Source organism: Ascaphus truei, chromosome 8 (assembly GCF_040206685.1).
Source record: "Ascaphus truei isolate aAscTru1 chromosome 8, aAscTru1.hap1, whole genome shotgun sequence".
Lineage (NCBI taxonomy): Eukaryota > Metazoa > Chordata > Amphibia > Anura > Ascaphidae > Ascaphus > Ascaphus truei.
In genome coordinates this window covers 42,338,839-42,365,289 of record NC_134490.1, presented here as the reverse complement: position 1 = coordinate 42,365,289, position 26,451 = coordinate 42,338,839, and the positions used below count along the sequence as shown (strand labels likewise).

Genomic DNA, 26,451 nt, shown 5'->3' with positions numbered 1-26,451 from the left:
TTTTGGAGTCTGATCTCTTTATAAGGAAGCATCTTATTGTGAGACCAGAGCGCACTTGAGAGCCTCTGACCGGGTAAGAGATGGGTTCTTTTCTGACTCAGGGCAGTCTCTGAGCTCTGTCTACCTGACCCTGGCAAGGAATTCTATCTACGCATTTCCTTCCAATTCCACAGCACTTTACAACTGCTCTTAAGATCTACACTACCTATACAGCCTGCCCCAAACTGGGATCCTACCCTCTTATTAGTAGTTATTTAATCTGAATTTCAGTCCAGAATGGGAGAATAAAGTAACAATTTTATTATTACCAACAGATAAAGTGATTGATCAAATATCATCAATATACATGTAATTGACAGTTTATCTGTGCATATTGCAGTTTATTGTAGTATAGTAATGTTTGTGGTGGCATATTGTTATGTATATTGCAGAATATAATATAATACTGTGTATCGCAGTATGATAGTGTATTTAGTATGATTGGAGAATTATTCGAATATGATCCTGATCTATTAATCTGTCTTCCCTTCCCTTCTCAGTGAAAGATGCTTATATACAGTCTGTTGCTACTGACTCTGGTAGTTACTGGGGGAGACTCTGCTTCATGTGGTGAGTGAATTAAGCAATAGAACAAGAGATCTCTTCTTTGTTAAAGTCCCAAGTTACCTATATACCTCCCCAAATCTACCTATATAGAACATGTGGAGAGACACCTGTGTTACATAAAGTCCTTGAAAAGAGAAAAAGAAAGAACAAGTGGTATTTGTAAATTGACACCTCCATATAGAGCTGGCTCTTAATGTAATTAAATGTTTTCTTAGAACATGCTTCAATTTCCGACAAGAAGCAAAACATCTTGAATCTGCTGGCATGTTGGGATGATGACAATACAAACAGCTTCAACTTGGATTTCTCCAATCCCACTGGAGGCAACGACTACGGGTATAGAAGCTGCAAGGAAATCAAACAATCTGACAAGAAAGCCAAAGGTGAGCAAATAAACACCATCCGTACCCTATTAGCTACAGGGCTAACAATGCATGTAAAATGTAGATGGAACTGGAAAATGGGCTTCTTATTGCATTTGCATCATAAAGTTGGGTTTAAATGATATTTGAGTGTTAGCTCAGAGGTAAGGAGATTTGCAAGTTACCATTTGACATCTGGACTTACTGTAGTTGTTGTTTGAGTTTAAATCAACTGATTGTTTTTTTTGTCACATGTTGCAGTTTTATTTATAAAATAGGCAGTCTCAGGTCTATTTTTTAAAGTGCGATAGCCTTTATTATGCATTCATTTTTAATAACCGGTTATAACATATGAGCAAGGATAACTATTGTATTTGCATACAGAGCCTTTCTGTGCCTCATTGAGTATCATGCAATGGGAACCAATAATCTCAAAACCGGTTCCCTTTTAAGATGGTGTTTCAGGGCAGAGGAATCTAACATGCTGTTGTTTTCACAGACGGAATTTACATTCTGACCACTGAAGATGGCGTCAACTACCAGACCTTCTGTGACATGACAACCAATGGGGGAGGCTGGACGTTGGTGGCCAGTATCCATGAGAATAACATGAATGGCAAATGCACAGTGGGAGATCGCTGGTCCAGTCAGCAAGGGAACCGATTCGACAACCCAGAAGGAGAAGGGAACTGGGCAAACTATGCAACATTTGGGTTACCTGATGGAGCGACCAGCGATGACTACAAGGTACCAAGTTTTTATTTATTAAAAATGCTTCTCTGAACTTGATGCTACAGAGCGCTAGATTCCTGGTAGATTTTAATAACAATTCGATGTGACTATTTTTGTGGTTTGAAGTCTCATGTATTACAAAATTCATGGGGAGCTCGAGAAGGACAGACAGTTCTACATTCTCCTTTGATAAGTTCTTATACCTAAATTATTTAGCAAAGTGCATCACATCTGTCTGTCCTGTCACATGCTTTCAGAATCCTGGCTATTACGACATTTCTGCCAAAGACTTGGGTTTGTGGCATGTGCCCAACAAGACTCCGCTGTCTCTATGGAGGAATTCATCCCTTCTGAGATATCGCACAGACAATGGCTTCCTTCCTGTCGAGGGAGGTAATCTCTTCCAGCTGTACAAGGTAACGACTTTAGGGAAACAATGGAAAATCATTGGAGTTATATATTTATTATATGTTAATATATTATAACAGAAAGAAGATATGTATGTGTGTAAAATGTTATTTATATAGTGCCAAGAGTGTATGCACCAACTACAAAATTACAATACCGGGAACATAAAGTACAAACAATGGGGATAAGATAAGAATTGGTAAAGCAAGTAAATTCCCACATAAGGCAAAGAGGGACTCTGCCCTGAAGAGCTTACAATCATATTTCTTGCTTGTTTAGAGGCAATACATTTGCTATTTTTCGACGTAAGTTTAACCTCTGTGATGCGCAGATCTAATGTAAGAAACGTATGAACTATTTTCTTACATTTAATTCAGACGCAAGAAGAAAATAGAAAAAAAATCTTATTTATCTGGGTGTACTTTCTGGGAACTATATAAATAGACCCCACATTAACTCAGTAACTCAGTCCCCTCACAATGTGGGTGGCTGACATGAGGAATAAAGCACCAGATTTGTGCTTCCAGGTCTTTACACTTTGACTGAGAGGCAGAATATCACCTCAAATTAATACAGATTCATACATTTATCAATTGTAACACACAATTCGTAGTATATCTGGTCCAGTGCACATGTGGGTTGCAATATACGGGTAAAACCAAAGTAAGTTTTAAAATGAGTATTTTTGAACATCTCAGGAATATCAAACATATTAAGAATTTTTGTTAGATAGAGGAAAATCACTAGCTCCCTTTTCACTCATTTTTATCATGTGTACAATTATGATCCACGTACTTTACAGTTCTAAGGTATTGCGATAGTCTCTAAAAACATTAGATCTGGGAATAGAGATCTTCAGTTATTACGTAGATGGCAATTTTGGATTTTCAAAATTAAAGACTAGGTTTTTTCTTGGGTTTAATTATTCTATAGACCTTTTTTTTTTTTAAATGATAGTATTTTTTCTTCATATAATTTTATATATCTATATTTTGCTGTCCTGTTATGACATAAACATTACATATAAATCAGTATTAAAGTGCGATATATTGTTAATTATGCTTGTAAAGTGAAGCCAATTTCTTAGTCAATAGATACCATATATATTATACATGTATTAATAAATATATATTTTCATATACACTTATTAATATAATTATTCCCATTTATATATAGATTTATTCTTTATTTAGAAACTTTATAATCTTTCATCATTTAGGATGAATTATACTTTGCAATCACAATATATCAAAATTATTTCACACACCGCAAATATATTTATATGCACTTTTTACATTACATTTACATTACATACAATATTATGTTATAATATATGATATGTGATATATTATATGTGATGGCATATCATATGTAAACTACATTTGTTATTGTGGATACTAGGAAACAGCGTTCCTAGTGCACCGTGCTCAGCTGTAGGGAATCTCTAGGCGTCCAATTGATATAGACCCTCTAAATGAGGAAGGCAGGTAAACACCACTCTCTGCAAATGTATATGTGAACAGTGTCTCTATTCATATCTCCTAAGATGTGGGGAAACTGTGCTTAGTTGGTGAGAGTCAGTAACAAATCTCTGACCTCCCAGTATACAGTATATAACTTTCCCCTGGAGAGAAGACACAAAGTATATGACTCCCAAAGCGTAATGAGCGAATGGGGGTACTCACAGTGGAGAGTTATCTTGTGCGGTGAATCCCACGGCGTGCATCACGTTGAGACAGGCAAACAACAGGATATCCTCACGGAAGAAAACGGAGCACAGCAATGCAGCAATGAGGGGGCTAGATACCGGTATAAAAGTCCTTTATTCCATGGTAGACATCATGGCATGGGATAGGTTAAAAATCTCGAACGCGTTTCGGGCCGTCGCCTTTTGTCAACGTTGACAAAGGGCGACGGCCCGAAACGCGTTCGAGATTTTTAACCTATCCCATGCCATGATGTCTACCATGGAATAAAGGACTTTTATACCGGTATCTAGCCCCCTCATTGCTGCATTGCTGTGCTCCGTTTTCTTCCGTGAGGATATCCTGTTGTTTACATTTGTTATTGCTCAAATTTTTGTAGTATTTAATTAACACATTGTCACTTTAACATCGGATACATAAAGATATATTTTTATGATATAACCAAGCATCTGACTGAAACGTAATTTTTTTGTAAAGTAAAATCTTACATTAGGTATCATTTCTATTATAGAGATTTGCACACCTCAATTTAAATTAGTTGATTAATTTATAGATGATGTATGGGTATTTAAAGAGCATTAACCTCTGCTAACGTGAACCCCTAATAAAGCATGTACAGCATGCCAAATGCGTCAAGGTCACAAGATCAGTACGTCATTACGGTACCACATGGGGACACCATTGGTTACCAGAGTTCCATCATCCCGTCCGGTGACCCAGTATGCACGGTCCTTTCATTATTTCAACCATAGACACTCAAACTCCTTTATAATTGCCTTTGATGTTCACCTTTACTTACTAAATTGTAAGTTATAAATGTTATGTGAATATATGATTTTGTATATTACTCCTGGTGTGCCTTGTCCTGTTTCTTACTGACTCATAACTGCAAATTACTATATCCCTCACCAACTCAGCATTTATTATCTCCCATTAGAAATACCCAGTGAAGTATAATGCTGGAAACTGCCTGGCACACAATGGACCTGCTGTACCAGTTGTGTATGACTTGGGAAGTGCTGAGAAGACAACCAATTACTATTCGCCATTTGGGAAAAGTAAGACTATATATACTGTATATCGGGTTGTGATAATGGTGAAAGGCGGGTTTGCAGACCTGTCTAAGACATACAAATAAGCACACAGTAATATTTCCACTTGCTATATATATATATATATATATATATATATATATATATATATATATATATATATATACTGTGTGCTCATTTGTATGTCTTAGACAGGTCTGCAAACCCGCCTTTCACCATTATCACCCAGCACACAGCGCTTCCACTGCAGCAAGAAATTCTGAGAGAGAGAGAGAGAGAGAGAGAGAGAGAGAGAGAGAGAGAGAGAGAGAGAGAGAGAGAGAGAGAGAGAGAGAGAGAGAGAGAGAGAGAGAGAGAGAGAGAGAGAGAGAGAGAGAGAGAGAGAGAGAGAGAGAGAGAGAGAGAGAGAGAGAGAGAGAGAGAGAGAGAGAGAGAGAGAGAGAGAGAGAGAGAGAGAGAGAGAGAGAGAGAGAGAGAGAGAGAGAGAGAGAGAGAGAGAGAGAGAGAGAGAGAGAGAGAGAGAGAGAGAGAGAGAGAGAGAGAGAGAGATGTATCGTGTTAGCTGAGCATTAATAATCAAAAATGAATAGACGATACCGTTCTGTGGCTAACAAAATGCTTTTATTTGTGCGAGCTTTCCAGATACACTGATCTCTTCTTCCGGCGGTATATCTCGAAAGCTCGCACAAATAAAAGCATTTTGTTAGCCACAGAACGGTATCGTCTATTCATTTTTGAATATATATATATATATATATATTATATATATATATATATATATATATATATATATATACACACACACACAAAGACAGACATTTTAGGTTTACTATAAAAAATATGGTCAATTATAATTGCAAAAACAAAGCTAACACAATAGTAACACATGTTGGTGTATTATATTCAGTATAGTCTTATTTGTCATAGCACCTACAATATTTGAGGTCTGTCACACCACATCACCCTCATATTACTATCATTATTTCAGCATTAAATCATGTAACTGCATTTATGACAAACAAAAACAAATGACTAAGTAGAACCAAAGTGATGGTCTCCCCATATACAGTACAGTATGTTCTATAAAGCGGCAGTGTCTTGCATGTTCATCAAATTCCTCCCGTCTCTGCAGATGAATTTACTGCTGGCTTTGTTCAGTTTCGAGCGATTAACACGGAAAAAGCAGCACTGGCTCTGTGCGCTGGAGTGAAGGTGACTGGCTGTAATGTGGAACATGTAAGTATGGGACTGGGACGGGGGACCAAGGACTGCTGTATAATAAATGTATATCCCACGTGTCCCTGCTACATTCTTGTGCATTGTGTGAGTTTCTGCACCTTGTTATCTCGGGGACTGTGCCATCGTGATTTATTTATAGGGCACCCAAATATTCTGCAATGTAGTATAAAGGGTGAAAGATAAAATACCAAAAATAATACACATCCTTTTAACACAATACCTATAAAATGTTACTGTATGTGCCCCTAGAGCTTTACAATCTGAAAGTGTAAAAAGGTAAATATTATAGAGTGCATCATAATTACTTCTCAGTGGAGAATAATGCATTCATTATTAAACGCATACACTGATTTAACCCTCCCCTCCCCTGTGCTGGAGAGCCAGCCACACACTGCACTAAAAGGTCTATAACAACTGTTACAAGTAAATGTGAGGTAACTGTAAGACTTGTATTGATTGGCCTAAAAAATAAGCTTCTGACTGAATTAGTCACCTAATGATGAAACAGCCAGTTGCACAGTCTGACTCCCCCATCATTTTTGCAGCACTGCATTGGAGGAGGGGGCTACATCCCTGAGGGAGACCCCAGACAGTGCGGAGACTTCTCAGCCCTTGACTGGGATGGATATGGGACACAGAGAGGATGGAGCTCTAGCAAGGAGATTACCGAGGCAGCCGTGCTGCTCTTCTACCGCTGATCATGCGGCCACCTTGTTACAAAGCATATCTGACACCTGAGGCTGAGCCGTTTGTAATAAAAACAATACAAAATAAAGCATTGGGCAAAGCTGTGAATGTTTCCTGAAGCTGTTTTGTTGGAATATTTATCTACATATTGTTGCAGATCCATTTCTGAACAGTAGCAGTAAGCTGTTACTCCTCTTTTGACAGACACATGGAAGTTGTGTCCATGTGTCACTGCCATAGTTTTGTCACTAAGGATCAGCCACCACATACCGTAATGTGATGTAGGTCAGGCATGTAACCTTATCCTGTGATTTTAGACACACGTGACATAACTGCAGAACGTATTATCTCTAATTTATATGCCGCTAAACTACTATATCTCCTGTTGAATACAGACTACAGTTTGTAGCTCCTCCATGCAGTAGGACAGGGCTCTTCAAAGGGGCAAGATTAGAAAACAGAAGGGCCACAAGCGTATTAGAATATAAATGTAGATGCATTTAACTGAAAATGATAATGCTTCAACATTTTGCAAGCATGTATAACATATGTACCACACATATTTACATTACCTGTACTCACAAGTGAGTTTTAGTGAAAATAATTGCACTTTGCACCAGCTAATTTCATATTTGTTGCTCAGGTAGCTTGAGAGTCCAACGGTCACATTAATACCCTTTGCAGACTACCAGTTGAAGAGCCCTGTACTAGAATATAGTGGCTACGCTAAAATCACGAACCACAATAAGGCTGGATTTCTATTTTCTTATGTTTTATTTATAATGTAGAACAGGGGTGCGCAAACTCGGGTGCGTGCCCTACTGGGGGCGGAGGGGGGGTGGCGCTAGATGTTCTGGGGGGGGCACAGCAGTTATAGAGAGAGGTCCCACCCTCTCCCCCAGGCATTTAAATTAAATGCCGGGGGACCGCACAAGGCCTCTATAACACACTAACCTTCCAGCGATGTGTCGTCATGGTAACCCAGCATAAAATGACGCGGTGGGGTCACGTGATGTCATGTTACCATGAAAACATGACGTCACATGACCTCATGCGTCATTTGACGCTGGGACCGAGCAGGGGGGAGGTGGGGGCCTGCATGGAGGTGGGGGCCTGCATGGAGAAAAATGTACGCACCCCTGCTTTAGAACATTGATTGCATAATTTGTTTCATAATACAATTCCGACTGGTACTTGGCATTTTTCATGCGCTTTATATAAATAATAGTAACAATATAACAATGATATGTTTTTTTCCAACCTAAGCTGCTATAATAATAAACATATGTAGCCAGGTCTCCCAGGCTTACCCTTATCTCCGCTGCAATGGGAGAATAAGGGAAGGTTGCAGAGCGAGCAGGGAGCGTTTCGGTACACCAGAGGCTCGAGGCGGCCCGAGCGTCCAGGGCGCCGCCATTTGTACTTGCGCATGCGCAGAGAGTCTCGGAGGCGACTGCATCAGATAAGAGGTCGCGCATGAGCAGAGAGTGGCTGCGGTAGCGCGCGAAGCACGGGCCAATCTGAAGGGGCCTAGGCCCGGAGACTACAAGCCCCATGAGCCTCAGCCAGACCAGATGACGCCAGGAAGCCAATAGGGTGATAGGAGACTCTGCAGGAAGAGGTAGGAGGTTGTGCAGGGGAGCACGCAGGCAGAGAAGATCGGGAAGGGGACAAGGAAGGAGCTCAGTGTGTAGAGAGGCAAGTAGCCTCTACACTAGGCCCGTATACCCCCAGGCCCAGATAGGCCCTGAGTCACAGTCAGTCAGAGTTAATGTAGGGACAGGCCCTAGAATAGGAACCTGTTACATTAGTGAGTGAAGCTGCTAACGACACAGAGACTGTCACAGCACCATCCCAGAGGTTTGGGACCAGACCTCTTCAGGCATATCATCAGCCATCCGGGTGGGATCGCCCCGAAAGGTATCACAGGCAGCTCCGCGTCGTCGGTCCTTTGTGAAGTCTGTTTGCGGGCCCGAGCGCTGTAACATCCATTAAGTGCTCCAACTATAATATCATTCATACTAGTCACACAGTCACACACGCAGTCACACACATACACTCACTTTGGGGTATTGGACACTGTGTGGGAACACGGTGAAGGGTCGCGTCCTGTGAGACGCGGTAGTATAGTGTCTCATTGAAGAGTAACACCGATAGGGATATACAATGCATGGTTATGGTTACCGCTAGTAAAGCTACTGTTTATTTTACATGCTGTGTGTGTAGTATTGTATTATTGTCCTGCGAGGAACATCTTCCGCTCTGTTGGGAGCCATCGCAGCTGGAGGTGCTGCCTCTGATAAGAGGTACTCTATATAAATATATTGCCCCTGGCTCTCCGTGGCAGAGGCTTAGGCCCTGTGAGCCAGCAGGTTATACAGCATTGGTAGTTGTACTGTATTCAGAAGGAAACAGGGCTACACATATATACAGCTCAACCCCATTATAGCACGGTGCTCGGGGGCCACCCGATCCGACCGTGCTATAACCGCGGTCACGCTAATTGAAAAAAAATTGGCCACCGCGCGCCCGATTGGGGGGAGGAGGAGGGAGGAGGAGAGGGGGGGGGAAGTAGGAGGGGAGAGGAGTGGGGAAGAGTGTCCGGCAGCCCTACACGTCCCCCAGCAGCCCTACACGTGCCCTCGCACTTCCCCCAGTAGTACCACACCGATCCCCCCCGACACCTCCGATCCCCCCTGCCAGCCACGCTCTGATCCCCCCCGCCAGCCATGCTCTGATCCCCCCCGCCAGCCATGCTCCGATCCCCCCCCGCCAGCCACGCTCCGATCCCCCCACCAGCCCGTTCCGATCCCCCCTGCCAGCCCCGCTCCGATCCCCCCCCACCAGCCCCGCTCTGATCCCCCAGCAGCTGACACCAAAGGTAGGGAGGTAGGGGGGGAGCTGTGAGTGTGTGCAGTTTGCTGTGAGTGTGTGCAGTGTGCTGTGAGTGTGTGCAGTGTGCGGTGAGTGTGCGCAGTGTGTGCTGTGTGCTGTGAGTGTGTGAAGTGTATTGTGAGTGTGTGCAGTGTGTTGTGAGTGTGTGCAGTTTGTTGTGAGTGTGTGCAGTGTGTTGTGAGTGTGTGCAGTGTGCTATGAAGGTGTGCAGTGTGCTGTGAGGGTGTGCAGTGTGCTGTGAGTGTGCAGTGTATTGTGAGTGTGTGCAGTGTATTGTGAGTATGGGCAGTGTACTGTGTATTGTATTGTATGTCTTTATTTATATAGCGCCATAAATGTACATATCGCTTCACAGTAGTAATACATATCATATAAATAATAAATAATATAAATAACAGATCATGGGAATAAGTGCTTCAGACATACTGTAAAAGTAACATTAAGGAAGAGGAGTCCCTGCTCCGAGGAGCTTACAATCTAATTGGTAGGTAGGGAGAACGTACAGAGACAGTAGGAGGGAATTCTAGTAAGTGCGTCTGCAGGGGGCCAAGTTTTATGTATCATGTGTCAATGATTATCCAGTGCTATTCATATGCTTCTTTAAGCAGATGTGTCCTAAGGTGAGTCTTAAAGGTGGATAGCGAGGGGGCTAGTCGGGTATTGAGGGGAAAGGCATTCCAGAGGTGTGGGGCAGAAAGTGAGAAAGGTTTAAGGCGGGAGAGAGCTTTAGATACAAAGGGGGTAGAAAGAAGACATCCTTGAGAAGAACGCAAGAGTCGGGATGGTGCATAGCGAGAAATTAGGGCTGAGATGTAAGGAGGGGCAGAAGAATGTAAAGCTTTAAAAGTGAGCAGGAAAATTGAGTGTGAGATACGGGATTTAATCGGAAGCCAGGAGAGGGATTTCAGGAGGGGAGATGCGGAGACAGATTTAGGAAAGAGTAGAGTGATTCTGGCAGCAGCATTTAGGATAGATTGTAGGGGAGACAGGTGAGAGGCAGGAAGGCCGGACAGCAGGAGGTTGCAGTAATCGAGACGTGAGAGAATGAGGGCCTGAGTCAGAGTTTTAGCAGTTGAGTAACAGAGGAAAGGGCGTATCTTTGTGATATTGCGGAGGAAAAAGCAACAAGTTTTAGAAATGTTTTGAATATGAGAGGAGAATGAGAGAGAGGAATCAAGTGTAACCCCTAGGCAGCGTGCTTGGGCTACTGGGTGAATGATTGTATTTCCAATCGCAATGTGGAAGGAGGTAGTAGGGCCAGGTTTGGGAGGAAGTATAAGGAGCTCTGTTTTTGCCATGTTAAGTTTCAGTCGGCGGATGGCCATCCAGGATGATATTCCAGAGAGGCATTCATAAACTTTGGTCTGTATAGCAGGTGTAAGGTCAGGGGTTGAAAGATAAATTTGTGGGTGTGTGCAGTGTGCTTTGAGTGTGTGCAGTGTGCTTTGAGTGTGTCGACGTGGTGATCAAAGGGAAGCGCAAACATGTGGAGATATAAAAAATAAACTGATGGTGCAGTATTGTGACAAATAAATGCGTATTCTTCTTTAAGTCTGCTGTTATTTATACTCACAAGTGTGAGGATGATGCTGTATACATAAAGGTATCTTTGGGTATATGTCTGTATCTTTGGGTATATGTCTGCAGTGATGATAAACTGGCTGGAACCTCGGTGTGGGAATGTATTCCTTAAATAGTTAAACACAGAAAAGCCAACATAGCGCGATCTGTTTAAAAACTGTATTCAAGTGGTTAAAAATATAACAATACACTCACATGATGTATGCTATTTAAAAGCATTTAGATACGCAATGCATCTCGCCTCCGGTGTCTTAGTGCAGTTTTTCCTTCCCTCTTCTCGGCGTGCGTCTCACTCCTGCGTTCCAGCAGGGCGGATGTGACGTCAGTGAGACTTCGGGAGTTCCGGTTTGGCGGGCTGGCTGTGAATCACCTTCACTCTACGCGTTTCTTCCCTTAGGTCTTCTGAAGAAATCCGCCCTGCTGGAACGCAGGAGTGAGACGCACGCCGAGAAGAGGGAAGGAAAAACTGCACTAAGACACCGGAGGCGAGATGCATTGCGTATCTAAATGCTTTTAAATAGCATACATCATGTGAGTGTATTGTTATATTTTTAACCACTTGAATACAGTTTTTAAACAGATCGCGCTATGTTGGCTTTTCTGTGTTTAACTATTTAAGGAATACATTCCCACACCGAGGTTCCAGCCAGTTTATCATCACTGCAGACATATACCCAAAGATACCTTTATGTATACAGCATCATCCTCACACTTGTGAGTATAAATAACAGCAGACTTAAAGAAGAATACGCATTTATTTGTCACAATACTGCACCATCAGTTTTATTTTTTATATCTCCACATGTTTGCGCTTCCCTTTGATCACCACGTCGCCATATTCACCTGGGATTGAGAGAGCAGTCCTGCACTGGGTCACAGCAGCATTCAAGGATTTGTTTGTATCACTTATATTTATTCAATTTAAGGTTTATATGTTAATATTGGATTAACACGTGTTTAAAGCTTATAATAGAGCGCCACTTTTGATATATCACGTTTTGCTTTGAGTGTGTGCAGTGTGCTGTGTGTGCAGTGTGCTGTGAGTGTGGGCAGTGTGCTGTGAGAGTGTGCTGTGAGTGTGGTCAGTGTGCTGTGAGAGTGTGCTGTGAGTGTGTTCAGTGTGCTGTGAGCGTGTGTGCAAAAAAATAATATATATTTTTTAAATATTCGGGGTCCACGCTTAAACCCCGTTATATGCGGATCCGCGTTATAGTGGATCGCGCTATAACGGGGTTGAGCTGTATTATTGGAAATTACAACTGCGGCGCTACTAGGATACGCCTCTAAATCTTACTTATTTTTAGTATAATTGTCTCACAGATTTCAGGGGATTTTGGCATTTGACATTTCTGCCTATAGATGCGAGAACTCGTGTGAACTTTAATGCCCAATTTACCACTATTGATTAAAAGACACGTGAATTTTTTTGTTTGTATTTTAAATCAAATTAATTTAGACAGAATAGTATTTAAATATGAATGGCTTTATCTTGCACTCTGTAAATCCAATATCAAAAAACAAATATATTTTCGGGTTTAATATCACCATGCATCTTTTGCCACAGTGCCATCTAGAGTAGGAATATAGTATATTGAACAAACCTTTTCAAAGACAAGAATAACTTCCATATAAGGTGCACTCAGACATTAACATAAACATATTATTAAAATCGCTATACAGTATATAGCCAATTCACAACAGCTTCTACTTTGGCCGGATCGGTGGCAATTCCCTTGGCTGACACAATGTGACAACTTCAGTCCCTCTTTCCAAGGCGGTCCAATGCATTCAGTAGCCGACCTTCATACTCTTCCAACGTCTTTCCAAAGACGATAATATCGTCTAGGTAAACTAAACACTCTCGAGGGTTCATGTCTCCTATCGTCTTTTCCATTAGGCGTTGGAAGGTGGCTGGCGCTCCACAGATACCTTGAGGCAAACGTGTAAATTGATAGAAGCCTAGAGAACAAACGAAGGCAGTCTTCTCTTGATCATCCTTACTCACTGGTACCTGGTAGTAACCAGATCTTAAGTCCAGAACACTGAACCACTGACTCCCGTTTAAGGCATTGAGAATCTTTTCTATGCGGGAAAGAGTGCACTGATCCGATACTGTACGATTATTTAATGTTCTATTATCAACGCACAGTCTCACCGAACCATTCTTTTTCCTCACTACTACAATGGGAGAGGCGTATGGGCTCCGGGATTCAGTCACGATTCCTGCTTCTTCCATCTCGTGTATTACATCCCTGACATCATCCACATCCCGAGGTGCAATGCGGCGAGAGCGCTCTCGGAAGGGGATAGAGTCACTCAGCCGGATGGTGTGCTGGGCGCTGTGGCTGCACCCCACATCCATCTCACTCGTAGAGAACACAGCCCATCGCTCATTTAACTTAGCCGTCAGCCGGTCTCTCCATTCGGTCAGTAACATTGAATCTCCGAAGTTGAAATCCCGGTCAGCTGATTGCCCGGACACTGCAGCTGCATTCACCTAAGGCATCGTTTCTACAGGGCTAACAGGATATATACGGCCCAATTTCTGCTAACCCAGGCTCCCAGTGGTGGAGGCTCAGCTCTCTGTGAGCCTACAGGTAATGCCAGCACCAGTAGTCCCTTCATGCTAGAGGGCAAAAAGGGCTACAGTTATAAAGAAATGTTAGTGTGATATTGCAATGATATGACCACACAATATGTATAGATAATCGCAAAGGTTAGCAATATACATACAACTGTGAGTAACAGCAAATGGAGTGGGAGAGCACAGGGTGTGGGAAGGGAAAGGAATAAGGAAAAGACAAGGGAAAAGGGGGAGGGATCACGAACTCAGGGAAGGGCTGGGGAGGGGGAAGGGAAGGAATATACCCTCGCAACTGCTGGAAGATAAATCTGTGGTGCTACAATCAGGGGTGGATAATGAACAAATACTTGTAGAGAAAAGGAACCCCAACGGAGAGCACTCAACAGTGCACAAAAACAGTGAAGGAGGTAGTGTAGGATGCAATGTGTATATTGAGTAAATTAAAATATCATTTATTGGAGTCTTAACTCAATTAAAATAAAGCGGACACTAAGTACCAGGGTGATATGTGCTAGTAGGCCAAAAAAGCGCAGCGAAAATAAAAGGCACCAGGCTCGTGTGTTAAGTGTTGGCTCTACCCTTGATCATATATGCAGGGTAAAGTCAGGTGTTATGAACAGCCACAGGTATCTGCGTAATAAGTGTATAGATAACAGATAGAACCCCTATCTACTTAGTTACATGAACCAAGTTAGTATATACCACAGTGGGTTAATGTAGGGATGAGCAGATCACTGCTTAAGTCCCTGAGTGGTGCTTCTTGTGTCAAGACGCCATAGTGGTATAATATCACACACACTCGCTATAGACTCCCCCCACGTCAGTCTCCTGGGGGGGGGGATAGTATATAATAATGGCAGAAAAAGGATTGCTGCAGACCTGTGAATAGAAAAAATGTAGATCACAAGTAGTGTCTACTAACACTTGAAAAAATAAAAAACAACACGAGGTACTGGTAGCATAAAAATGGCAGTAACCGCGACCAAATTGTATCAAACATACACACTTCTGCTGATGCCTGGTGTGTCACAGGTCTCCGCGGTTTCTGCCTATTCAAGTCAATATCGAGCTAATGCTCACATGTAACTCTCTGTAAGAGAGTGTTACTCTGGGTCAGGACACGCTCCGATCACGAGCGTTGGTCCCGCCCCCTTGACGTAATGACGTCACTGCCGACGTACGTTTCGCTAGGCAAGAAGCTTTCTCAAGGCTGGGCGGGGCAAAGGTACTAGCCCTGCCCTTTATAGAGGAGCGTCAGCTCTGATAGGTTACTCGGTTCCCTATTCACTGTATAAGTGCACCTTGTGCTAGTTATACATAGCCTCCCTGCGCTATCTACGCAATGACTGTAGAAGTGCAACATGTGCCTGCTAAATATAGCTCTCTTGCGCTATCTACGTAATCACTGTAGAAGTGCATCATGTGCCAGCTAAACATAGATCTCTTGCGCTACCCACGCATTCACTGCCATACACAGCCCTCCAGCGTTATCCACGCACTTACTGTAGAAGGGCACTATATGTTAGCTACACACAGCACTCTTGCACTTTCTACGCAGTCCAGAGACACTTTGTCTCACCATATTCTCTATACGGGCGTAAGGGAAGGTAGTCTGTTCCTACTCTACTCCTCACGAAACGTACGCTAAGTACCTAACTCGAGTCTAAGAATAGGGAACCGAGTAACCTATCAGAGCTGACGCTCCTCTATAAAGGGCAGGGCTAGTACCTTTGCCCCGCCCAGCCTTGAGAAAGCTTCTTGCCTAGCGAAACGTACGTCGGCAGTGACGTCATTACGTCAAGGGGGCGGGACCAACGCTCGTGATCGGAGCGTGTCCTGACCCAGAGTAACACTCTCTTACAGAGAGTTACATGTGAGCATTAGCTCGATATTGACTTGAATAGGCAGAAACCGCGGAGACCTGTGACACACCAGGCATCAGCAGAAGTGTGTATGTTTGATACAATTTGGTCGCGGTTACTGCCATTTTTATGCTACCAGTACCTCGTGTTGTTTTTTATTTTTTCAAGTGTTAGTAGACACTACTTGTGATCTACATTTTTTCTATTCACAGGTCTGCAGCAATCCTTTTTCTGCCATTATTATATACTATCCCCCCCCCCCAGGAGACTGACGTGGGGGGAGTCTATAGCGAGTGTGTGTGATATTATACCACTATGGCGTCTTGACACAAGAAGCACCACTCAGGGACTTAAGCAGTGATCTGCTCATCCCTACATTAACCCACTGTGGTATATACTAACTTGGTTCATGTAACTAAGTAGATAGGGGTTCTATCTGTTATCTATACACTTATTACGCAGATACCTGTGGCTGTTCATAACACCTGACTTTACCCTGCATATATGATCAAGGGTAGAGCCAACACTTAACACACGAGTCTGGTGCCTTTTATTTTCGCTGCGCTTTTTTGGCCTACTAGCACATATCACCCTGGTACTTAGTGTCCGCTTTATTTTAATTGAGTTAAGACTCCAATAAATGATATTTTAATTTACTCAATATACACATTGCATCCTACACTACCTCCTTCACTGTTTTTGTGCACTGTTGAGTGCTCTCCGTTGGGGTTCCTTTTCTCTACAAGTATTTGTTCAAAAGGGGGAGGGATCAAGACAAATAAGGGGGGCAGAATGCCCCTTCTTCTGACCCGTTCCCCAAGATCACAGTGATTAAGGGTACCTCCCTTAAGTCCTATATGGATGGTAACGCCCAACACACTGAACAACTAAAAACAAAATACACAATATGGCAACCTATACAATAAAGTAGTGATCCAAGAGTGGTCACTAGTAAATATATGCCCAAACGAGGCTAGAGGCAATTAGACAAAAAAAAGGGTAATAAATGCTGATAAAATGAATTAATATAACAAGTTATAAATAAGTTGTGAATAAATTGATAGCTCTTGAATGGATAAATCAGCGAGCGCTCTTGCCTTATGATACAGAAATAGTTTTTACACTGTCATAGAATAAAAACACATTGAAATACCATGTATATGTATACAAAGTCCAGTCCAATTCATATATGGGTAGTGCAGCTCTTTCAAGTTGGATCCAACCCTCGGGTCCAAAGGAAACTACAGAAAATACAAAGAAAAAAAGGGCGCAAGACCCATAGTGCAGTATGTAACGTTTAATGCTAAAAGATAACGGTTAAAAACACAAACGTAAGTAGGTAAGAGGTACATCTGTAGTAGTTGATCTGTGGTGTAAGCATACACTGGAATAGCCAAAGTGTCCCCATCTCCTGCCTGGATGAAGCTTCAGTCTCAGACACCCTCCTCTGGTGTTCGGCGTTGGTCCGCTTCCGCGTCACGTGCGTGTGTGACGTCACCACGTTCGCGTCCTCACGCCGGCACGCAGGGGGTTGGGCTTGGGCTGGTGCGCCTTCTCTTGCAGTCTGACACGGACAGACTTAGAATCCTCCGGTGGTGCACAAATTTCCGCAGCCTTGGTAGATACAGCCCTACGCGTTTCGAGAAACACTTTCTCTTCGTCAGGGGCTCTGTATCTACAAGGCTGCTGGACTATCTATTTAATATCAGTCATGAGAGTCCCCAGCCAATGGGGACATTTCTCCAATAAATCCATCATAGCTGTTGTATACAAGTAGAGCATACTGTGCTAGTACAAACAGTAGATGGCACTACACTAATTTAGTATTATTGCTGCTTGCAGAAATAAAAGAGTTTATATAAACCCATAAGGTACAGGAGTGCTTTATAGTGATATGTGAAAACCACATTCAAGTGATAACACTGTTAAATAATTGTTGCATTTACATTCATGGGATTAAAAACTATTAATGCTCTTATTGATTATTGCTAAATAAATTTGGCAATCCCTAATAACAATTAATAAAGATTAATGCATTCTTTAAAATTGAAAATAAATTTGAATTCATTAAAAATAGAAAATAAAATTACTGATACCATTGGATCCAACAGCTATATAGATTACACTCTAATAACATAACACACATTAGGCAGAATAGACATCATTAAGAATCTTATTAAAAGTCCTATAAAAAACTTTATAAAAAAGCTGCTAGATCTATGTCCTCATTAAGGCCATTGGGTCACATTGTTCCCAGCTGGTGTATCCAGTAGGTTTCCCTTTGTCTAAGTGTCATTAATCTATCACCACCATACTCACTATTTTTAATATGTTCAATACCTATAATTCTTAGCCCCTTGGGGTGTTTATTGTGTCTAATATTGAAATGCCTAGAAACACCATGGGTCATCACTCCTTTCAGTATATTCCCACGGTGTTCCAAGAAACGTTGTTTTAGACTCCTTTTAGTCCTGCCTACATATTGAAGGCCACACTCGCATTCTAAAAGGTATACTACATAGGTAGTTTTACAGTTGATCAAACTTTTAATGTTATATGTAAATGTTGAATCCCTAGCTTTAAATGATGTAGCACCACTTGAAATATGACTACATTTGATACATCTACCTCCACACTGAAAATTCCCTATAGCTGGTCTGTTTGCCTGATTAATATTGCCATCTTGACAATTTTTAGCAATTTTAGATGGTGCCAATTCATTTTTAAGTGTTTTGGCACGTCTATATATTACCTTCGGCCTATCAGTGAGTATGGGTGCTAATACGGGATCACATTGTAGGATATTCCAATGTTTCCCTATTATTTGACTGATTTTGTTAGATGCTACATTATATTTTGTAATGAATAGCACATTATCATTATCCTTCATCTTCATGTCCCTACTTTTATCCTTTTTATTCTCCAGTGTATGAGCTCTATTAGTAGCCAATGCTTTATCAAATGCCCTATCAATATGTCTCTCCTGATGGCCTTTTCTGAGTAGTTTAGTTTTAAGTGCTGCGGATTGACTAATAAAATCTTCTTCCCTGCTACAGTTGCGTCTGATCCTTTAAATTTCAGGATGACTTTTACCTACAAAAGAAGGGAACGGCTATGGGAACGACCTTCGCCCCGAGCTTCACAAATTTAATGATGGGGTATTGGGAGTCATTTTACATTTGGAACAATAACCCCTTTATTGCTAATCTCATATTTTTTAAATGATTCATAGATGATATTTTAATTTTATGGAAGGATAGTGAGACAGAATTAAATAAATGTATAGATTATATTAATTTTAACACTTTTAATCTAACATTCACCCACAAATATAGTCCTACTAATATCACATTTTTCGATTTAGCTATATCCAGCAGCGATACAAATATAATAACAACCAAAACTCATTATAAAGAAGTAGATTCTAACAAATATTTAGACGCAGCTAGTAATCATTACCCGAGATGGATTTTAAATATAGCGTATAGCCAGTTTTAAAGAATCAGAAGCAACTGTAGCAGGGAAGAAGATTTTATTAGTCAATCCGCAGCACTTAAAGCTAAACTACTCAGAAAAGGCCATCAGGAGAGACATATTGATAGGACATTTGATAAAGCATTGGCTACTAATAGAGCTCATACACTGGAAAATAAAAAGGATAAAAGTAGGGATATGAAGACCAAGGATAATGATAATGTGCTATTCATTACAAAATATAATGTAGCATCTAACAAAATCAGTCAAATAATAGGGAAACATTGGAATATCCTACAATATGATCCCGTATTAGCACCCATACTCACTGATAGGCCGAAGGTAATATATAGACGTGCCAAAACACTTAAAAATGAATTGGCACCATCTAAAATTCCTAAAAATTGTCAAGATGGCAATACTAATCAGGCAAACAGACCGGCTATAGGGAATTTTCAGTGTGGAGGTAGATGTATCACATGTAGTCATATTTCAAATGGTGCTACATCATTTAAAGCTAGGGATTCAACGTTTACATATAACATTAAAAGTTTGATCAACTGTAAAACTACCTATGTAGTATACCTTTTAGAATGCGAGTGTGGACTTCAATATGTAGGCAGGACTAAAAGGAGTCTAAAACAACGTTTCTTGGAACACCATGGGAATATACAGAAAGGAGTGATGACCCATGGTGTTTCTACGCATTTCAATATTAGACACAATAAACACCCCAAGGGGCTAAGGATTATAGGTATTGAACATATTAAAAATAGTGAGTATGGTGGTGATAATAATAATCAATAAGAGCATTAATAGTTTTTAATCCCATGAATGTAAATGCAACAATTATTTAACAGTGTTATCACTTGAATGTGGTTTTTCCCATATCACTATAAAGCACTCCTGTACCTTATGGGTTTATATAAACTCTTTTATTTCTGCAAGCAGCAATAATACTAAATTAGTATAGTGCCATCTACTGTTTGTACTAGCACAGTACGCTCTACTTGTATACAACAGCTATGATGGATTTATTGGAGAAATGTCCCCATTGGCTGGGGACTCTCATGACTGATATTAAATACTGTAGATAGTCTAGCAGCCTTGTAGATACAGAGCCCCTGACGAAGAGAAAGTGTTTCTCGAAACGCGTAGGGCTGTATCTACCAAGGCTGCTGATATTTGTGCTCCACCGGAGGATCCTAAGTCTGTCCGTGTCAGACTGCAAGAGAAGGTGCACCAGCCCAAGCCCAACCCCCTGAGTGACAGCGTGAGGACGCGAACGCGGTGACGTCACGCGCGCACATGACACGGAAGCGGTGCAACGCCGAACAACAGAGGAGGGTGTCTGAGACTGAAGCTTCATCCAGGCAGGAGACGGGGACACTTTGGCTATTCCAGTGTATGCTTACACCACGGATAAACTACTACAGATGTGCCTCTTACCTACTTACGTTTGTGTTTTTAACCGTTATCTTTTAGCATTAAACGTTACATACTGCACTATGGGTCTTGCGCCCTTTTTTTCTTTGTATTTTCTTTAGTGGCAATTAGAACAACCATTTGTAGAGTATATCTCAAGGATAACTCTTTAATTAGCAGAGATAATCTCAAACAACAATGCTATATAAGACAGTAATACAGGGGTTTATAACAAAACTGCTACAGGCTAAGCAAGCCAATAATATCATAGGATCAGGGTCAGATAGGCATAAGGTATAACCAGCACTGAGAAGCTCAAAGGGATTACGTGCACCCAGTAGGAGAAACATCTCAGGAAGAAGCACTGGATACTCTGCAGGTCACACTTATGCTAGACCTGACTACAGGTGGTCCTCGCTATCCGTTGAATGGCTTATCCGACGCCAGATAATGCATTCCGCTGAACGCATTATCCGACGTGAGAACGGATTATCCGCTGCTCACCGTCATGGATTAACATTGAATCTGCTATCCGACAGTGGTTTGCGGGCGGATTCCGGGGAATAACCGAGGACCGTCTGCACTCACATGTTCATATCTCCTTAACGTAGAGACTGTGTATCAGTTAGAAGTTTCAATTTTCAATAGTAGTGGTTTAAGGGCGAAAGTGATACTTAATATCTTCCCTGCATCTAATACCAACTAGAGAGTTCAAAGATGGAGGTAGAAAAATGTCTCCATTAATACACTGTAGCCAGACCTAGTTATAAAATGTTAAAACTCGGTGGTGGGGTGTGCAATGGAGTATCAAGAAAGTGATGTAGAAAAATTAACTTGCCTTATTGCGGAAATGACCGACGACTGAGTGTCCAGCGGCGAAGCTGTTGCGGCGAAGGGTCCCACAGAGGTCAAACTCCAGCAGCAACTTAGTCGCTACAAGAGGATCGCGACCAAATGTCCAGTTCCGGTATCTCATAGGGATCATACAAATCATTAAGATAAGAGGCAGATAAACCGTAGCAGATGAGGCTGTTACAAAATCCCCATTTTTAATATAGTTTTTAATACTTTTCCTTTATACATTTTCTCAAATTAAAAAGTAAAGTTTTTTTTTATTATTATTGGAAAGCAGATCAGTGGTGAATCTTTTTTCTTTGTGTTTATTTGTTGTCTTTATTTGTTCTCCTTGTTGTCCCGCCCTTGCATTTACAATAATTTAAAAACACATATACATTTGAGGGAGATTATGATTCACCGTCTTTTATGTAAGCTCCTATATATCATATCAGTATGATTGGATTTTACTGTACAATTTGTCATTTACAGTAAGGCAATAATCAGCCCCAAACACTATAAACCGCATTATGTGCATTATATTACATCATATCTTCTGTGAGGAAAGCTCACCCGCATGGGAGAATTTATTCTTTACAGCAGAATGAGAGAATTTTCTACAATCATTTATTGAAAATGGCTCATAACGCGGTATATAGGGTTTTCGGCTGATTTTTGCCTTCCTATGACAAAAAATATTGTACAGTGAATACCCACCACAGGGATATAGGTTAGAGAAGCATGGGTGTGTGGGTGTGTGCGAGTGTGCACACAAACAAAGCTCTTTCCCGGTTTATGAGATTATTAATTTATTTATAAAATATTTTACCAGGAAGTAATACATTGAGAGTTACCTCTCGTTTTCAAGTATGTCCTGGGCACAGAGTAAAACAAATAGTACATGGTTACAAATACAGTTACATAAATGTGCAGGGTATACATTATATACAAGACATTGCATGCACAGTTAAAGATAATATATATTATGGGTGTATGAAACAGTTACATACCAGATTAAAATGTGTGACAGCCTTAGATTTGAAAGAACTTAAACTGGTGGTGGATGTGAGAGTCTCTGGTAGGTTGTTCCAGTTTTGGGGTGCACGGTAAGAGAAGGAGGAACGTCCAGATACTTTCTTCAGCCTTGGGACCATGAACAGTCTTTTGGAGTCTGATCTCAGATAATTGGTGCTGCATGTTGTAGGGGTGAGGAGAGTGTTCAGGTAGCTGGGTAGCTTGCCCATAAAGAATTATGTCTCCTTAGTCAATAATTGGCATTAGCATCTGCTGTGCGATACGCTTTCTGACCAGCAGGCTTAGGGAGGATTTGTTCCTGTAAAGTACACGTAGTTTGGCATAGGTTTTGGATGTCAGGGTATCAATGTGCATCCCGAATGTTAAGTGGGAGTCAAACCATATGCCCAGGTATTTAAAACTAGTGACAGGGGTTAGCGTGGTGTTAGTGTTGGTTCTAATCTGAAGCTCAGTCGCCGGAAGCTTTAAAAATTTAGGGCTCTATGCAGTAAGCCGAAAAAGTCCTCTCGCCAAGTGTTCCTTATCGGCATGATTCTGCCGATTTTCCCTCGCCGTATGCAATAAGTGCCGAATCCCTTCCGAATCAAGCCGAAAACATTTGGTCCCACTCAGCCGATGATTTGCCGATCACAAACAGGTGTATCGGCGTGCATGGCGGGATGGTGTTAGGTTCGCCAATGAAACTTCTTGCTGAATCTGCCGAAGCAAGCATGTTTTGGATTGAGCGGCCCATTTAAAGGCAGCGTGTATTTTTATTCATTCTCTGTGTTGTTGGGAGAGAGAGAGAGAGACACACACAGAGCTGGGCGATTTACATATTTCATATTGACTGAGAGAGTTGTTGTGTATTGTGAGAAGGTTGTCCTGTGTTGTTTTGTTAACATCTTTGTCTTGTTTTCACTTTGTAAGTGTTCAGTGAGATTGTCTTTAAATTTCTTTTCTGTTCTTTGTGAGTGCTATAGGTATGGCCGAAAGGCGTGGGAAGAGTGATGCTGGTGTGAGTGGTACTGGTAGTCATGTGAGTACGCGTCTGAGTGAACATAGGATTCAAGGGAATGCTGTTGCTGCGAGTGCAAGTGGTGTTGCTGTGAGTGCGAGTGGTGTTGCTGTGAGTGTGAGTGCTGCTGGTGGCTCTGTTGCTGGTGCTGCTGGTGTGTCTGTTGCTGGTGCTGGTGGGGTGTCTGTTGCTGGTGCTGCTGGGGTGTCTGTTGCTGGTGCTTCTGGTGTGTCTGGTGGTGGGGTGGTTGGTGGTGGCCCGCTTTTGGAGTCTCTTCCTTTGGAAGAAGGAGACTCCAGTCAGCAGCAGCCAAGCTCTGTGGCTCCACGTGTTCGGAGGAAACGTCTGGAGCGGCCACGTAATCCTCGATTAAATGAAGAGGAAAATAAAGTTCTTGTCACAGGGATTTTGGAGCACTATGACTCTCTGTATGGGCATTTACTAGGTAAGTCTATCTTTGCATTGATTGTTCAAAGACATGTTATCCTAGGTCATGTGAGATGTCTTAATATCAAACTATTATTCTCTAATATCTATCAATTAAAGTTAATTGTTACACACATATTCCTTCATGCTTTATAACGACCATAACAATCAGTCTAAAAAGTTTGCCAGAGTTCATACAATATTCATGCAAGCTTCCTTAGATTTGTATGTTTACACGTAAATGCTCATGTGCTACACATATTCAACCTAAACCAGCATGTTTGGTATCTCTTGGAACAGGTAGCAGTTTAGGAAACTGCTCGTTTTTATAATAATAATTAACGTCATATATTTTGTATGTATTTCAAGGGCGGACAAGTTCAGCATCCAAAAATGAAATGTGGGAGCAAATAACATTGGCTGTGTCTGCGTGTGGGAATCATGTCAGGGACCGGGCGAATTGTCGGAAGAGATTCGATGATATCAGGGCAAACTTAAAGAAAAAAATCCAAGCACAACGGATGCATGCTTCTGCCACTGGAGGTGGGCCACCAGCACAAGCTCTAATCTTAACTCCATTGGAGGAGCAGATGCGGGAAAAATTTCTTCCAGTCGTCGTGGAGGGTTTGGCAGGGGACAGAGATATCGGAATTTATTCGGCTCAATTTCCACCAGGTGACAAATGTTACTGTATTACGCGTGTCGTATGTTACAGTTCTTATCTTAATTTCCGCAGAAACGTATAGTTTTTCCCAATATAAGCATACCTACATATATATCTGTATATATGCCTTTCTCTCTATATCTATCTATCTATCTATTTATATATATACATATAGTTGTCCGCAAAAATCCCCCCCCCAAAAAAAAATATATATATATATATATATATATATATATATATATATATATATATCTGTGTGTTTGGAAACATGTATTGGCTCAGCTATCATGGATGACATCATTATGAGTAAACATACACAACTTGACCAGCATGAAGGGATTATGTGTAATGATCTTCCAAATGACACACACTGCAACCTTCTACCTTACAAAGCATTCAACATCTTTGCCCTATAGTTCAAAGCTGAATGTATGTGTGAATCTATGTACAAACAATGGGTTAACATGCATAACAACAAAGCACACCCGCACTCATTCTTTGTCACAGTAATGTATAACTTCGTTATACTGTGTCTGTGCACACAAATGCATAATTCACTATTTCATGTATGTGTCGATACATATATACATATAATATATATATATAATATATATATGTATATAATAGTGATAATCTATGTTACACCTATAAACAGGCCATTACTGCCTAATCAAGTCTTGCATGGAATATTGTGCATTCAAAGGCGAACATAAGTAATTTGCACAAACACATTTCGTTATGTTTTATTAAAGCTCTTGTTTCGCTTCATGTAGTATAATGTGAGCATAAACAGGAACATGTACCATATGGTATTTAATTGTGTTCATATGTAGGTCACTTCATATTTTTATTTCGCTCATGTACCGGTGTGTGAAACCAGCTGCAATTAATATGTAATCACAGCATAGAGGTGAACAGAGGGGGTGGGGTCGGGCACAGAGCCAGATCACAGGGTCATGGTAGGATAAAGTCTTGTGGGATGGCTTACAGGTGGTAGAACCAAATAAAAGGTGAGGGTGGTGTCACGTCTTGGGGGAGGGACTACAGCTGTTACAAGCTAACAAGGTGAACAGACGTTCATCACATTCATTTGAAATGGTAATTATCTGAAGACTTTCAGCCACCAGGCCACTATATATGAAAACGTACGTTAGTCATTCGTTCAGTCATATCTTCTTTTAACCTTATAGATACGCCACCTTATCACACCAGTACCATCTGTGAGCGACACACTGCATGTGTTGATGAGTGTCAGCCACATTGAGCGCTACACCTGCTTCTCTTAAATGTTCAGACAGATCACTAAAAACATTCATTCACATTTCCACAATTAGGTACTGAATTATAAGCAGAGTCAACTTTGCTGTCATGGTAGTGATGTACATTATAATTGTTAGATTACTACACAACATATGCAGTGTATGTACAACAGAACACTTAATTTTACAACGCATTCATGCATGAACATTGTATGTTGTATGGTGTTTAAAATAAATGTGCCGATTCGGTTCACATGAACATTTGTTAAGATGGATAATATTCAGATTGGCCGAACCATATCATTGTCATTTCATTATGTGATGCTGATATTTAGCCATAGCTACTCCCACTACAGATACTTCATGTTAATTATGTACACATGACAATTAAATTCTGATGTTATTCTTCTATATAGTTGCTCCTGCAGCTCCTGGGTCACCTGACACTGAACATGTCTCATCACCTGGCTCATCAAGGTCATCATCAAGAATGGAAGGTGAGTGTATGAGGTGCAGCACATATAATGTGTACACTGGCGACACACTTTATTCGAGCTTGGCTAGTCCCACGAATTCGGGTATACCCGGGTGTATTGAGGTTTGTGACTGTTTTCTGCCCGAGT

At 41.3% G+C, this 26,451-nt stretch overlaps 1 protein-coding gene across 3 annotated transcripts in view; it reads left to right on the top strand.

The window, feature by feature from the left end:
* LOC142501599 (intelectin-1-like) overlaps positions 1-6,896 on the top strand; it is a 45,388-nt gene extending 38,492 nt beyond the window's left edge. Inside the window, exons 1-8 of one of the 3 annotated variants that reach the window (XM_075611670.1) lie at positions 22-73; positions 540-609; positions 822-989; positions 1,468-1,715; positions 1,958-2,116; positions 4,752-4,872; positions 5,999-6,102; positions 6,651-6,896. In XM_075611670.1, coding sequence (XP_075467785.1) covers positions 546-609; positions 822-989; positions 1,468-1,715; positions 1,958-2,116; positions 4,752-4,872; positions 5,999-6,102; positions 6,651-6,803 — 1,017 coding nt within the window. In that variant the 5' untranslated portion in view covers positions 22-73; positions 540-545 and the 3' untranslated portion in view covers positions 6,804-6,896. Of the gene's footprint in view, positions 1-21; positions 74-539; positions 610-821; positions 990-1,467; positions 1,716-1,957; positions 2,117-4,751; positions 4,873-5,998; positions 6,103-6,650 lie in introns of those variants that run through there. The other 2 variants (XM_075611668.1, XM_075611667.1) reach the window with 2 other exon arrangements.
* The last annotated feature ends 19,555 nt before the right edge of the window (positions 6,897-26,451 follow it).